At 54.2% G+C, this 14,374-nt stretch overlaps 7 protein-coding genes across 7 annotated transcripts; 2 read left to right on the forward strand and 5 right to left on the reverse strand.

Annotated features, from left to right (window-relative positions):
* Positions 1 to 689: 689 nt before the first annotated feature.
* On the reverse strand, positions 690 to 3,705 carry PG985_015974 (uncharacterized protein; the record flags this gene model as incomplete). The annotated part of the gene is made up of 5 exons (XM_066835740.1): positions 690 to 736; positions 825 to 1,472; positions 1,592 to 2,630; positions 2,752 to 3,350; positions 3,549 to 3,705. The coding sequence occupies 5 exons, from the start codon at positions 3,703 to 3,705 to the stop codon at positions 690 to 692; spliced, it is 2,490 nt and encodes an 829-aa protein (XP_066676943.1).
* A 435-nt stretch (positions 3,706 to 4,140) lies between these two features.
* PG985_015975 (uncharacterized protein) lies at positions 4,141 to 4,794 on the forward strand (the record flags this gene model as incomplete). Its single annotated transcript, XM_066835741.1, has 2 exons — positions 4,141 to 4,143; positions 4,210 to 4,794. The coding sequence occupies 2 exons, from the start codon at positions 4,141 to 4,143 to the stop codon at positions 4,792 to 4,794; spliced, it is 588 nt and encodes a 195-aa protein (XP_066676944.1).
* Positions 4,795 to 5,037: 243 nt separating this feature from the next.
* Positions 5,038 to 5,562, reverse strand: PG985_015976 (uncharacterized protein; the record flags this gene model as incomplete). Its single annotated transcript, XM_066835742.1, has 2 exons — positions 5,038 to 5,493; positions 5,545 to 5,562. 2 exons carry the CDS (start codon positions 5,560 to 5,562, stop codon positions 5,038 to 5,040), a joined length of 474 nt encoding a protein of 157 aa, XP_066676945.1.
* Positions 5,563 to 6,247: 685 nt separating this feature from the next.
* Positions 6,248 to 6,796, reverse strand: PG985_015977 (uncharacterized protein; the record flags this gene model as incomplete). Its single annotated transcript, XM_066835743.1, has 2 exons — positions 6,248 to 6,682; positions 6,737 to 6,796. 2 exons carry the CDS (start codon positions 6,794 to 6,796, stop codon positions 6,248 to 6,250), a joined length of 495 nt encoding a protein of 164 aa, XP_066676946.1.
* A 937-nt stretch (positions 6,797 to 7,733) lies between these two features.
* Positions 7,734 to 9,198, forward strand: PG985_015978 (uncharacterized protein; the record flags this gene model as incomplete). The annotated part of the gene is made up of 4 exons (XM_066835744.1): positions 7,734 to 8,173; positions 8,261 to 8,313; positions 8,375 to 8,462; positions 8,559 to 9,198. 4 exons carry the CDS (start codon positions 7,734 to 7,736, stop codon positions 9,196 to 9,198), a joined length of 1,221 nt encoding a protein of 406 aa, XP_066676947.1.
* A 385-nt stretch (positions 9,199 to 9,583) lies between these two features.
* On the reverse strand, positions 9,584 to 10,452 carry PG985_015979 (uncharacterized protein; the record flags this gene model as incomplete). Its single annotated transcript, XM_066835745.1, has 2 exons — positions 9,584 to 9,658; positions 9,715 to 10,452. 2 exons carry the CDS (start codon positions 10,450 to 10,452, stop codon positions 9,584 to 9,586), a joined length of 813 nt encoding a protein of 270 aa, XP_066676948.1.
* A 785-nt stretch (positions 10,453 to 11,237) lies between these two features.
* On the reverse strand, positions 11,238 to 13,926 carry PG985_015980 (Eukaryotic translation initiation factor 3 subunit C; the record flags this gene model as incomplete). Its single annotated transcript, XM_066835746.1, has 2 exons — positions 11,238 to 13,489; positions 13,566 to 13,926. The coding sequence occupies 2 exons, from the start codon at positions 13,924 to 13,926 to the stop codon at positions 11,238 to 11,240; spliced, it is 2,613 nt and encodes an 870-aa protein (XP_066676949.1).
* Between the last annotated feature and the right edge of the window lie 448 nt (positions 13,927 to 14,374).

Raw genomic sequence — 14,374 nt, forward strand, 5'->3', positions numbered from 1 at the left:
ATCGCTGTCCTTCCTATATTCCGCGACTTGTCTTGAGTCCGGCGAAGCGGGACAAACCCTCCCAAGGGGTACGAGATGCGTGTCCTATTCGTATATATATGTACGCGTGGTATTTGGTCACGGAGTTCGCCCTCCGGGGGTCCCGAACCAGGGGAAGAGAGTATTGTGCACATTCGCTTAGTTTCTGAACTTCCAAGTCTCTTGCCTCCAGTCACGACTTTCCGTCCTGCCCTCCCGTGATAAGCCTTCTGGGCGCCCGACGGCGTGCATGTACGTTCTGTCTTCTTTTGAAAGATGCAGATGGTCACAGCCCTATGGTGAAGCGGTAGCTAGGCATACACGACTGAGCAAGTACTTGAAGCATGGAGCTCGTTCATGTATCAATTAGAGATCGGCTTTGGTTGTTCATTGACCACTATCGATATAAATACCACCGTTGCCTGGAAGCTACTCGTACCGTCTCAGCAGAGATGACATGATTGATGCGATTACCTCCTTGTTCTTGATGATTGTCCATGCCCATTCCCGGTCAACTATTTTGTATCGTCCCGGAATATCGATAATCGTGAATATTCTGCTCGTAGTTGGGAATCTGTCCTTGGTACACTCGCCAAGTAATGCCATATATCTTTTCTCCCTTTCGAAGATAGGTAACCCTGTTGCATCCAAAAAAAGCTTAATTGAATTCTTCATGTAGTACCCGTCTTTTCCTGATGGACCCTTGATAAATGCTGAACTGAGCAAGTTCATGTAATGTATTCTATTCGGAATTCTATTCCAAACCCGGGAACAACCGTCCGGGTGAGGTTGCTGTGCCTGCGTACCAATATATTGGTATGGATGATGATGGAATTCCAAAGTCATAACGGCACCGAAGAGCATTGCATCCGCAAACATTTTCGGATCATGGCCCGGGTTCAGATCTTTCCTGAGGTTTATGAACATAAGGTAGTTTAAAGCACCGTGTTTGAGGCCTGTCTCTATAGTGAAGAAGAACATGAACCCTAGCACGGACGGAGGCGGGCCATTGGGACGTTCTTTGACAATATCAGGACGATCATCAATTAATTTCCCAAACAATTCCAGTTCGTCTATGTGGCCTCCTTTGGAATTCATCAGTTGATCAGGGAAAAGGGCGGAGAGTATCAGGTCCGTTTGCTGTTCGGAAATACATGCATTGGAGCCCAGGAGATGGAAGCAGAATGAGAGCAACCTGAAATTATCAAGATAGCTCACTGCTTTGGCTATAAAGGATGACCAGAGGACCTTCGTGTCCGGATCAGTTGATGGCATTGGAGCCAAAGGACCTGGTAGAGCAAGCTTGACAAAGTTCGCAGACACCTGGAGGACATTTTCAAATGCCTTGTCTTCATCTAAAGAGAATTCACCAGCCTGACTCGATGATGTGGGGAAATCATTGACAGTTTGGTGCATGAGCTGGATGACCGAGTCCTCCGAAATATCGTCGAAGTCTTCGTTTTCAGGAGCCGATCGACAACACTCAAAAGCTCATCTATTAGAGGCGGAACCCCTTTATCCTGGGCAAGCTTGCAGAGATGCTTGAACACAAGCACAACCCAGAGAGTTACACCACCAGCACGTTTGATAATACGCTGCTCCACCGTGTCGAGCCCAGGCATTTCACCGTATTCTCTCCCCTCAAAAAGTTGTTGGGGTGCACACCTGCTCTCTGGGGTCCTGGCAGATGAACTACCAGCATCGGTGAACATTTTGCCGTGCATGATGTCCTTAAGACTCTGGAATGCTGCATTCTTATGGTTATCCTTTGGCGTCTGTGGGTGTCGTTTCGATTGCGCTTGCCTCAAGTCCGCATGGGTCCTGATCACTGGGTCGCCGACGTTTTTAGGTCCGCTGCCGTACATGATGTTCTTAAGGTGGGCAATGTTGTATTCGACAATCTTCTGGATGCCGCCGCTATTTTCATCCTGTAGCTTGAAGTGCCGCGACTTCCAAAAGATACTGTCAAACACTTCCATGGGCCTGCTCAGAAATATTGCCTTAGTCCTCGAGCGGGGTTTCCCGACAAGTGGCGCAATGAGACTGACCATCCTATCTCCGTTTGACTCATCGATGGCGTCAAATACCATAATAAGGGGGACGCTGCCTTCAATGATGCGCTCAAGTATCCCCTCAAGTTCCTTTTCGGTCCAGGTTCTCAGCGACGTCGGCGGATCGCGACGATATGCTGACTTGCAATAACTGAACAGTGAACTATCGCTGATCAAGAACTTCCAAAGAACAAACTTCAGCAGCATCATATAGGCGGTGAAAGTAGAACCTAGGCGTTGACAGTAGAACCACTCGCCCAGTAATAATGGGCTAGATGATTGTTTCGCCTGCGCCCATCGTTTTCCCAGTTCCTGCACAATGGTTTTGCCAAGGACCGATTTCCCGCTGCCAGGCTTTCCGATACTCGCCAGTGCTCCGGATTGGCTGTCCCTCAGGTCCTGCAGAGCTGGGTGGTCCCAGATCCAAGAAACCGACCCAGGTGCGGGATCAGCGATCTGGGCTCTGCGATCGTCGGCCCTTGATACTTCCAAAGACGTCAGGCACTCTAAACCAGCCGGCGTTAGCAGGCGATCATGTGTAGCAATGATGAGGAAGGTCACCTTGAAATTCCGAGTCGGATTTTACAAAGGGATATCCGGCCAAGTATTGCTTCGTGGATTGTGACTCGCGAGCGGAGATTATGAATAAGCACTTGTATGAGGACTGCTTCAGCATATTCACCACGGTCTTTATTAGCCGCTCGCTCATTCCATGCTCCTCACCTTCTCCTTCAAACAGTTCATCCAACAGTATATATGCTGTGCCCTCCAATTTCCGCAAAGCGGATGCAAGCATCGAGGTAAGTGAGTCAACGAGGAACTCGGGCCTCGTGTCAATGTCGTGGAGTTCCAATTCAAGCCCTTTGGCCTTGGCTTGCATGAAAATAGAGAGAAGCAGAATCTCGACAGAATACCTGCTTGACAATTCCTGATGAGGGATTTTTGATTTTTCGATCGAGTAAGCTTTCGGAAGCACTATTTCGGTGTCGGAGCGGTATGAGAACATGAATATACGGCCATCTTCGGCTACTCCAGCACGAATTGCTTGTTTCAGCACACAGAGGGCTAGGTGCTTATGCCTTTGATCGTCGCTGTTGGCCCCTTTCTGGATCCACAGTGGTAGATGATGGCTGCGTCGATGCCATGTGTGAAAGGTCCTGGTGTTGGCAAACCCGAGAAGGAAGTCATCTTGTGCGCTGGGTTGATTGCAATGACATCCCTCTAGCACTTTCCGGCAGCGCCGCGGCTCGTTCTGATACGCTCTGTGCAACCATTCCTGGCCTGAAGATAAAGAGGTCAGATTAGTCATTGGAAATGGAAGACATTCTGCATTATGCTTTCTCCCAGAGTAGTTAGCATACCTAGACTGCTTGCCGGTGAATGACCTGACGGGATTGCCTCTGTCGTGGATTGAAAATTCCCTATACGTATACCTGAGTAAGCAAATGACATCCCTGTGAAGTATTGGAGGAACTTTACCGGTTTTAACATGTATATCACCGTAATGAATTCTTGCGCCGTCTCCGAAGGTGTTACTGGAGATATCCGCTGATCTCGCAGCATCGCGAGGGGGATCAGTGGTTGTTACTGGCCTCGGAGATGTTGGGTCAGTGATTGGACCATGTGGAGAGGTCATCTCGAGAGATTTCGCTAATCAGAGAAACTCTCTAAACATGTGTGTGCCTTAATTGGACATATCGCCACCATTCAGAATATTAGTGGAGTGGTAGTGTCGATGGGCAGAGTCGTGGGTTTCCGTAGATGATGACCATTCACCACAAGAGCAAAGTATGGGTGTTGAGAACAGGTTTTCTGGCGAGGAGCCTGGTTGTTTGACAAGGCAAGTCTGGAGTCGGTCATTTAAGCCAAGATATCAGCTGCCGCTCATCAGTTCTTCTATCATTGGCCCTGAAAATGTGGCGTTTTGTCATGTCACTCACCAGCAGGCTGTGTTTCGAGAAGGCTCTCTACAAGGTACTTTCGAAAAGGACATAATCATCATTATAACCTCCAGGAACAAGTTAGTAATTATCCAGTGCGAGACTGAAAGCCCTGGTAGGAACTTGCAAAAATGGTAAGCGACTTTCCTCACCCCTTTAAGCTCATCCTGAAAAACCGGTACTCACTTGATATTTACTAGGCCGAAGTTATCGGCACGGCTTCTGCAGCAATAACCCTGTTCGACTCGGCGATTGACTTGATCCAACGAATCAGGGCTGCCCGTGGGCACGTACGAGGTACGACCAAAACACTCGAGGACACGACCAAGACACTCGAATCACTGTACCTCTCCATCACATTCCTCAAAGCGGAACCGAACCTCCACACCGCCAGTGTCGTTGGCCAAGTATCATTCGTACTGGATGCCGGAGAGGAGTTGCGCTCCTTCTTGGAGAAGCTTCGCCAGGCTCAGGAAAGGCCCACTGCCCAGCAATACCTCCATGCCATCACGTCTGGTGAGGATGAAGACAAGAAGCTCGCAGCTATACTGTCGCGCTTGAATAGCGCCAGAGCGGATCTCATGCTCTGCGTTCAAGTCGCCGGGGTTGGACTGGTCGGCGACCTCAAAAAGGGAATTCGCGTTATGGCCACGACTCTCAATGAAGTGAACAGCAGGGTAGAAGCGGTCTTGGAGTTCAGGTTGGAACTCTTCCAAATCGTCGCGACCCGCCCTTCAAGCGAAGGTCCGTCAAAAACATTCTACTTGAAGCCAATGCGATACTAAGAAAGATACAGATGGAACCATCGAGGTACAGCGCGCCGAGATTGCGAGACTTGACCGCCAGCCAGGCGTTACCTGGCAGGTAGCGTTGGAGGAGACGCAGGAACTGCTTTCATGGAAAATTTCTGGAAGTGAGTTGTAAATGGGATGTACGGTATAGACGGCCTTTCGTATCAGTTGAGCTAGTAAACGTAATCGAACTCCTACTCCTACTCCCTCCATGTTCTCCTCAGCCTCCCACCAAAATCAACACTTATGATACCCAACCACCACATTCCCCCACCCCCCACTCCCGCCCGGCCCCGGTCCCGCATCAAACAGCTGCCCCTGCGTCCAGTGTTTCCCCTTGTGCCACTGGTAGGAGCACTTATCATAAATAACCTGGGCGTAGTCGGCAATGGTGTCACAGCTAATCGTGCTGGGGCTCGTGTTGTCGTTGCAGAACCAGATGGCGGCGTGCTTGTGGCAGGCCGCGATGTCGCAGCGGCGCGTGCCGGCGCCCGCCGTGCACTGCGCCGGGTTACCGGAACTGTCCTTGCGGTCGCGCAGCTCTTGGATGGCGTCGTGGACCCACTGCTGGCGGGCGCGGGTGTAGCCCGGGATGTTGCAGAAGGGGCCGCGGGGGTCTGGTTCGCAGGGCGAGAGGAGGATTGTGTTTGATGGGGTTGCTTCGCCTGGGGTGTTGGTGTCGATGGGGCTGGGCTGGAAAAGGGGTTAGGAATATCGGGGACTCTTGGAGGTACGACAAAATACCACTGCGCTGGTGCCCATGACCAAGGATATGGCTACGAGGTTTCCTAGTAGGTTCCTCATGATTTAAGTTCGTAGGCTAGTGGTGTTATTTTGAGTTGTGAACTGTTGTCCCAATGAGCGCTGTCTTAGAAGTAATTGATGGAGAGGATATTTGGGGGGCCCTGTACGAATTTATAGCTGTTTCTTTCTATGTGACTTGACACTACGTAGCGAATGTGAATTCTGTGCAAATGGTCGCAGAGTCAAGCTCATATGCGTTTTCCCTTTTCACTCCCTGCAGCATATGATCGTTGCTCTCTGGAATGTGGACAAACGAGCGATAGGCGAACCGTCACACACAAGGGAGAAGAGAGAGGACCATAACCAATGATCATTTTCAAGGCTTGACCTTGCGCTTAGATACCTGAATAAGTAATGAAGGTTTTCTACGGTTTAGCTGTGGTGGATAATGAATACCATAAGTGGCGCCGCATCACACGGAAGGGACCACCTCGTCTGTCTATACTGAACTGAGCAGCGGATTACCCCTTACCGGAGAGTCCCTAAGACATAAGGCTTCTAAAAGATGGCGTGTACCATGAGGACGGATACCAACCAGAGCAGATCCCAGACGGAAACCTCCCAAAAGCGAATCTCGTATCCGCTACACCGCCCCGAAACGCCCCCCCCTATCTCTTTTCTCCCCCCACCCCCCAGCCAATACTCAATCGCAAACCCGCCCCTCCAGCCCAACCACCACATTCCCCCACCCCCCGCTCCCGCCCGGCCCCGGCCCGGCGTCGAACATCTGCCCCTGCACCTCCCCGTGCGTCGTCGGGCACCCGTCCAGGATCATCTGGGCGTAGTCGCCGAGCACGCTGCACGGCGCCGTGCTGGGGGCGCCGTTGTCGTTGCACATCCAGACGGCGCCGCCGTCGGTGCAGCTCACGCGCGCGCAGCCGTTGGCGGGGGCCGCGCAGTCGCCCGCCAGGCCGTGCAGCTTGGCGATGTCGGCGCGGACGTGGTCGACGCCCGTGCTCTGGTAGCCGGGGATGTAGCAGAAGGGGCCGCGGGGGTCGGGGGTGCGGGGCGCGAGGAGGGTTGGTGGGGCGTCGCTTGGGATGGGGTTGGTGGTGGTGGTGACGGTGATGGGGCTGGGCTGGAGAGACAGTTAGTAATTAGGAAGGGGGACTGTGAAAGTACTATGGCTTACCATTGCGCTGACTCTTGCGGCTAAGGATGCAGCAACGAGACAGTCTAGTAGGTATCTCATGATTTGTGTTCGTCAACTTTGTATTTTGAGGTATGGGTTGGTAGATGTGCGTTTTCTTAGTAACATTCTAGGGAAGGAGCTCCATGAATTCCCATGCTCGGTTTTATAAACGTTCTTCTCTACGTGAGTTACAATCAAGGATCAAAAGTGAGTCCCTTGGACAGAAAGCGTTTTCCTTCCTTTTCCCTGCACTCCATAACCGTTGCTCATGAAGCCTCATATGCAATAGGCAACCGTCACACACTTGACGGAGAGGAGAGAGAGGGAAGACAGCTATGAATCATGTCTAGGTGTGATGCTTTAATATACAATATGAAGTAATATCGCATGACACCGATGAGACCGGGTCGTCTGTTTACACTGAAGCAGCACACTACCATCCCTTACAAGGCAAATGCGACAGCGCGTTGGATCTCTGCTGAGATATCCATGGGTTGAGAGCATTACCTTGGTCAAAGTCTAATACAGCAGTTTCATTCGTCAACTCATGATACTGAACGACGTAAAAGACACCCAAAGACTGCCTTTTATAGCCGCGATGGCGATGCGGACGGATTCTCAACGGCTGGCTGTCGTATTCGTCAAAGCAGCTGCCGATGATACCATTCGCCCCGGCGGGGGCCGGCTGGTCCCCGATTGGCCCGATAGCCATTATTAATCAAGGACCCCATTACGCCCGATAGGATGGGGGCCGCATCCAGCTACCCCACGCTTCCTGTAACAAGCAGGGAAGTGACGGGATCTCTAATAGTGAGCTTTCATCTCATCTTTAACTCTACCCGAGTCTCTACTACTACAGCTGCATATTCATCTACTCCTACGGTCTGCTGCGGAGTCGTCAAGGTGGTGACGTTTTGATTTCCTTCCCTGTCTTGCCAGTAAACACACCTACACAACTTATACCTGCATATATAAGCACACATACACAGCTCCCACAATGTACATCCGCGACGTCCTCGCCTCCTCCTCCGGCGGCGAAGGCGACCGAAACCTCGCCGCCGAAGCCGAGGGCAGCGGGTCCAACAGCAACAACAGCAACACCCGCCTCGACGGCCACCAGCTGCTCGTCCTCACGGACCTCACCCGCTTCCCGGAGCTGCAGGAGGGTTCGGAGTGGCGGCAGCGCGTGGCGGCGGCGCACCCGGGCCTGCGGATCGTGGTGCACGACCAGGACACCTGGCGGGACCGCACTTTTCCCAAGGACCTCGACTGGGCGCACACGACGCTGCTGCTGAGCGGCGCCGTGTTCCCGACGCCGGACGTGGCGCCCAAGCTGGAGTATATCCAGCTGCAGAGCGCGGGGGCGGACCCGATCAACCAGACGCCCATTTTCAAGGAGACGGATGTGGCGGTCTGTACGACGAATGGGGTGCACGGGTGAGTTGTTGGAGCGGAAGGGGGGGATGCCATTGGGTCCTTGTTTGTGGGATTGGGTAAACTGACAAGACTGTTATTCACTCATAGACCTCAGATTGCCGAATGGGTCACCGGCACATTTCTGGCTTTGAACCATCAACGTATGTGTAGCATCCTGTCTCGGGGATAACAGGCTTCAAGAAAGCTAATTGATCCTCGCAGTGCCGTATTTCCTAAAACAGCAGCATGAGGGAAAGTGGAAACAGACATGGCCCACCGAGGGCATGCAAGACGGAGTCAAGCAGCGAGTGTTAGCATTTTAGTTTCTCTCCCCCTTTTTGTTTCTCACATCCCTCCGATTCTTCCAGTAGGTCTCAAGTGAACCCCACACTTACACCCAACACAGAGGCATCCTGGGCTACGGGAGCATCGGCCGGCAGGTGGCCCGCATCGCCAAAGCCCTCGCCATGGACGTGGTGGCCTACACCAACCACCCCCGCAACACCCCCGAGTCCAAGCGCGACCGGGGCTACATCGTCCCGGGCACGGGCGACCCGGACGGCGAGTTCCCGTCCGCGTGGTACTCGGGCACCTCCGACGCCGACATCGACGCCTTCCTGGGGTCGGGGTTGGACTGGCTCGTGATCGCCGTCCCCCTGACCTTGAGCACGCGGGGCCTGCTTTCCGAAGCGCGGTTTAAACTCCTCTCAGGATCTGTGCGGCCGCAGAACACGGACTACAAGGGCGACGTCGTCAAACCCTTCGTGACTAACATCGCCCGCGGCCCCATCGTCGACACGGCGGCCCTCATCCAGGCGCTGGACCGCGGCTGGATCCGCGGCGCGGCCGTCGACGTGACGGACCCGGAGCCCCTGCCCGAGGGCCACCCGCTCTGGTCGGCCCGGAACCTCATCATCACGCCGCACATCAGCGCCATGTCCAACAGCCTGGGCCACCGCATCGCCGACGTGCTCGAGCTGAACCTGCGGCGGTTCGGCGAGGGGGAGAGGCTCGTGAATTTGGTCAGCCGGAAGGAGGGGTACTAGGATTACTTTTCCTGATGGGCGACACAGGCGGTGCAGGCTTAACGGGACAGAATGGTGTGGGGAGGCTCCGAAAAGTAAGAGGATAGTATCGTCACACGGGAGTGGGGGAAAACAGATTGGAAAAGGTTTTGTGGTGTAGTTTATGTTTGACCCTGTACGCCCGGAGTTTATATTCGCGTTTATGTCTGGATACTTTTTTCTATCGTATCTTCGCTACATGCGTGCCTTAGCATTTCTCATCCCCTCTTCACATGATAGGGGCATGTCTTGACTACCCAGTCACTGACTGCCCCGAAATAACCCCATACTAGTAAAGAAATTTGTTGCTCATTGTATCGTATCCGTCTATTTTCACGTTATACATGTATTTTTCGTAAACAGGCATCTACATAGGCAACCGCTTCATCTCATCCGGCGTCCAATACTTGCGCATATTCTCCGCCCCCAGCGTCCTAACCTCCTGATCCAAATGCGTCCACAACACCTCCCCCACGACTCCAGCTTCGTCTTCAGCACCCGCATCTCCAAATCGCTCTCCCCGGACCGGCACGCCGTGAGGTACTTCTCCAACCCCTCCATCCCATGATGAATCTCCCGATGCTGCCTCAGCAGCTCCGCGGCCCCGTTTCCCCTTCCCGTCTTGAACTCGGGCATCTTCTTCGCCAGCACGGGGAAGATGTGCCGCTCCTCAATGTCGTGGTGCACCGTCAGGTACTGCAGGAACTGCAGCCCCTCCAGGATGAACGACCGCATCGACATGCCCGCCGGCCGTTTTCCGGAACTGGCCGCGTTCCACAGCAGGTTCCAGCTCTGCCGGAAGTGCGCGTGGAACATGTCCATGTGCTCCGCCATGCGGTTGTAGACCCGGAACTCGGCCGCCGAGAGAGGGGGGAGCTTCTTCTCTTCCACTTCGGCCTCGGCTTCTTTCGCGGCCGGGCTCGTGTTGGTCGTCGCGGCGCAGGTGGACGCAGGCGCCTCGGCTGCGGCGGCTTCGCCGAGGAGGGTGGGTGGTTGCTCGGTCGCGCCGGTTGCGGCTGAAGAGGAAGACATGGCGCAGGCTTGTTGCTGGTGCGATTTCGCGGGGCCGGTTGAGAGCGTCGAGGTGAGGGCGTTGACTGGGCACGTCAAAGGGTTGGTCGCTACCGAATTGAGCGCCGTGAAGGCGACGGCGGAGTACTGCTGCTGCTGGCGGAACAGGGGGAGCAGATGCAATGTCGATGCTACGAGGCGTGGGAGCCGTCGCGATAAGAGCATAGAGGAGGAGGGACGGAGCAAGCGACAATGAATGCGACAATCTAGATGGGGAGAGATGGTTCTATTTCTATAGAAGGGTCTTTCTGTATGGTACACAATGGGAGAAAAAGAAGAACAGAACAGAACCGAATTTTCTGACCTACCTCTGCTACCTTACCTTGTATTGCTAGATTCACTCGGGCTGGCTTGAGGAATTTCTGTGTATAAGTCAGCTATTGCAAATCACTTCTAGGACATCTGGGCCTTGATTAGTGGGGGATTCGGTGGCGTGGGCGGCCATGTGGGGTACCAAGAAAAGCAATCGAGGCTTGCCCGCGCGGATATTAGTCAGTTGTCTTGCCTGTCAACCTTAGTGTCTCAAATCAGGAGGATTCAACATCACCGACATACACAGCGGACAAGGTAAGCAGAGACGATTGGAATACAGGAATAAATGTGAACGTTCCTGAGGGCAAAATAATGCGTAGTGTACCTAGGCTACATGTAATCACCATACACCGAACGAATCATGCTAGGTTTCCAACTACGTTAATGCCCCTGTATCTCATCACTCTAGTCATAATCACTTCAGGACTCATATAGTAAGAAACATGTGTAACGTATATCATGAAACGAGCTGTCAATTCTTTTGGTAGCTCTAGACCATCCATACCAGCCTGGAAAGGGGCCTTTGGCTAACACTGCAGATTGGTTCGCCCGGCCTCACCCATGCTTTTTGATAAAAAGGCAAATCCTCAAGTGACTCCTGATGCATTACATACAAACGAGAAAACAATGGTCCCATTCTAACCCCGTACCGCCGCACCGAGGGCGCCGCCCGTGAACTGCGTGCCACCCGCCTGTCTAGGGCCGGTGTTACCGCCACCACCGCGGCCGCCACCTCGGCCTCCGCGGCCTCCCCGGTGGCCGCCCCGTTGGTTCTGGCCCCGGCGGTCGAACGCGTTGGCTGTGCCTTGGGTGCGCTGCTCCAGTGTGCGCTCGTTGGTCTCGATGAGGGCAGCCGCCTTGTCCGAGAGGGTAAGGGCCAGGCTCTGCAGACGCGACAGCTCGACACCCTTGCGGAAGATGACCGTGGCGGAAACCTGGTCGAGAGCAGCAGCCAGCTCCTCGTGGCTGATCATCTTGCTGATGATGGCCGCCACCTTGCGGTCCTCCAGCTCGAACATGGTGGCCAGGGTGGAGACGGACAGGGTGTCGTAGAAGGGGGCGTAGGTGAAGAGGTATGTCCGCAGACCCTCCTCTTGGATCTGCTTGGAGAGCATCGTCTTGATGCCCTCGGTGTCTGGCATCAGATCCCAAATCTTGATGCTGTGGACGAAATTGATCGACTTCTTCCACTCGCCGGCAGCCAGGGCGCGCGACGCCTGCATGACGTGGTCACGTGTGTTCTCGGGAGGGCCGGTGAAGATTTGACGCTCGTGGTACTCCAGCATGCGGCGGTAGGTCTTACTGATGACCCGCTTCTTAATGTCGGGCGACGATCCGGTCTGGGCGAGAAGGGGAATCTCGAGAAGCATGCTGCAGGTGAGGTACACGCATTCGAGCAGCTCCAGGTTGATGTGCATGTGGAAGGGCAGCTGGCGTTGCTTCTCCAGGCGCTCCTGCTCAGGTGAAACCTGGCTGTAGCGCTGGATCATGACACCCTGGGCCAAAAGCTCCTTTTGGCGACCGCTGCCGCAGATCTCCTGCAGGGTGTTCTGGGCATCGTAGACGAGACCCTTGCGGAACGCGCAAAGGCCGACCTGGACGAGTGTGCGGTTGTACAGGATCTGGGTCAGGACATCGAAGTTGTTGATGGACTCTTGCAAATGGGACATGAGCATCATGTCGCGAGCCTTGTAGTACTCATCGTGCAGCGCCAAGAAGTAAATCTGGCACAGCATGGCACGGGCACGGATGATGCCCTCACTGTTAATGAAAAGGTAGTTGCAGAGGACGTTGAGGAGGCTCGTGGCGTCAGCATCCGTCGAGCGGGGGGTGACAGCAGACTCGGCGTTGGCGGGGGCGGTCTTCCAAGCGTTCTCCTCGAGGATCTTGACGACCTGGGCGGGCTTGAAGTAAACGTGCTCCAACCGTCTCATGACGATACGGTTGACACTGTCTTGGGGAATTTGGAGAGTAGAGTCCTTCTGCAGGTGCTCGTAGTACAGCATACCCTGGAAGATGGTGTTGTACAGGTTGCCCTCGTCGCTCAGGCGCTCAATGTACTCCGAAGTGTGAGGGTCGATGCTCTGCAGGGATCGCGTGAGCTCATCGTCGAGGCGCTCGACGTAGGACACGATGCTGCCGGGGACCTTGAGGTACTTCTCGCCCTCGCCAACGGTAGGAGGCTTGTCGTCATCCTCCCACTCTTCCGCGCCTTCAATGACGATGTGGTCCTTGTTCTTCTCGAGAATCTCGAAAAGAGTTTGCAGGTCCTTCTCGGCGGCCTTCCATTGGTCCAGAGGCATCGTCGACGTTGTGGAACCGGCGCTGAGATCGAATCGGGCGGAAACGAGGGTCAGGAGTACCCGCAGGGACAGGTAAGGGGTGTTGGCCACCTCGAGGAGCTTCTCCATGATCTTGATCTGCTCCAGTCTGTCGGTGTTCTTCTTTCCTCGCGACTCCAGGATACCCCGCAGGTGCTTCAGGATACTTTCGGGGGTGAACTGGAGAACCTTGCCGCCCTTGCCCACAGCGGCGAAGCCTTCGTCGTTAGCGGTCTCGGCGGCTGTGGTCTCGTCCAGGTAAAGATCGGTAGGCTTGGACTTCTTGACCTTGGGCTCGGGGACCTCGTCCTCCGACTCCATGAAGGCATCCTCATCCTTGCGGAAGCTGTCGACCTGGTCCTGGTAGTCCTTGGTGATCTTCTTGACCTTTTGCTTGACGGCGTTGAGACCTCGGGCGTTGGTGGCGTTCATCTTCTTGGGGGTGACCTTCTGCTTAGCGATCGTCTCGTTCATGAAGTCCTCAAGCTCCACCAGGGTCTTGATGTAGATCTTGGGGATCTGCTTGCCCTCGCCAATCTTGGGTGCTTGTCGGTTCAACTTGTCGAACTCTGCGCATCCATTGTTAGTCGGGTCACCACTGGGATTACGGCGGCGCGCGGGTGGCGGCTGGATTCTTGTGCTTACCGCTGGAGATGGAGCCCCAATCGTTGATCTTGCGCCCATTGTCGATGGCCTTGATGATGGCCTCGAGCTCGCCAAAGCGCTTGTCCTTTGCGCTCTTGACGGTCTTCACCCGCTCTTCGTCGGAGTCTTCGCTATCGGAGGAATCGCCGCGCAAGAAACGGGACGCACCCGTCTTGCCGGCACCCTCATCATCCGAGTCTTCCTCGGAGTCGTCGTCGTCCTCATCTTCGTCCGAGTCTTCCTCGGAGGACTCGTCGGCCGCTCCCTGTGGCTTTTCCTCCTCCTCCTCCTCAGAGTAGAGCTCCTCCTCGTCGGAGCTGCTCTCGCTGGAGCTGTCGCCACCGGCAAAGAATTTCGACATGTTGGCGGTCCTGCCGATTTTTCTCAAAAATTAAATCGGGTCGGTAGTTGGGGATCGCAGAGGACGTGATGTCAAGAGGTGAGAAAGCCGCGATGGGCAGGATGGGGCAGTCGTGGTAGGATAATGGCTCGCTACCTACGTTGAAGTGGGTTTTGCCTGGGAGAGTGAAGGCGAGGGGTCAAAAATTAAATTCTGTGAATTCTAGGTGGTGGGGTTTGCAGGTCGGTGCTTTTTTGGTGCTTTTTCGCAGCAGCAAGTAGCGAGCATTACCCGTCTAAGCATTTTTTGGAGTGACTCAACCCAATGGCAATTCAGTAGCAACATTATTCGAGACAGCATGAAAAATAAATACACGAAATTCTACAATTGTTCATTTCAAGTTCGACTTATTTCTATTGCATTTTGTTTGCACTGTAAACCATTCTGCGGCTTGATGTCTCCGGGTGTT

This window comes from Apiospora marii (genome assembly GCF_038362585.1).
Source record: "Apiospora marii strain CBS 49790 chromosome Unknown utg000013l_segment0_segment0, whole genome shotgun sequence".
Lineage (NCBI taxonomy): Eukaryota > Fungi > Ascomycota > Sordariomycetes > Amphisphaeriales > Apiosporaceae > Apiospora > Apiospora marii.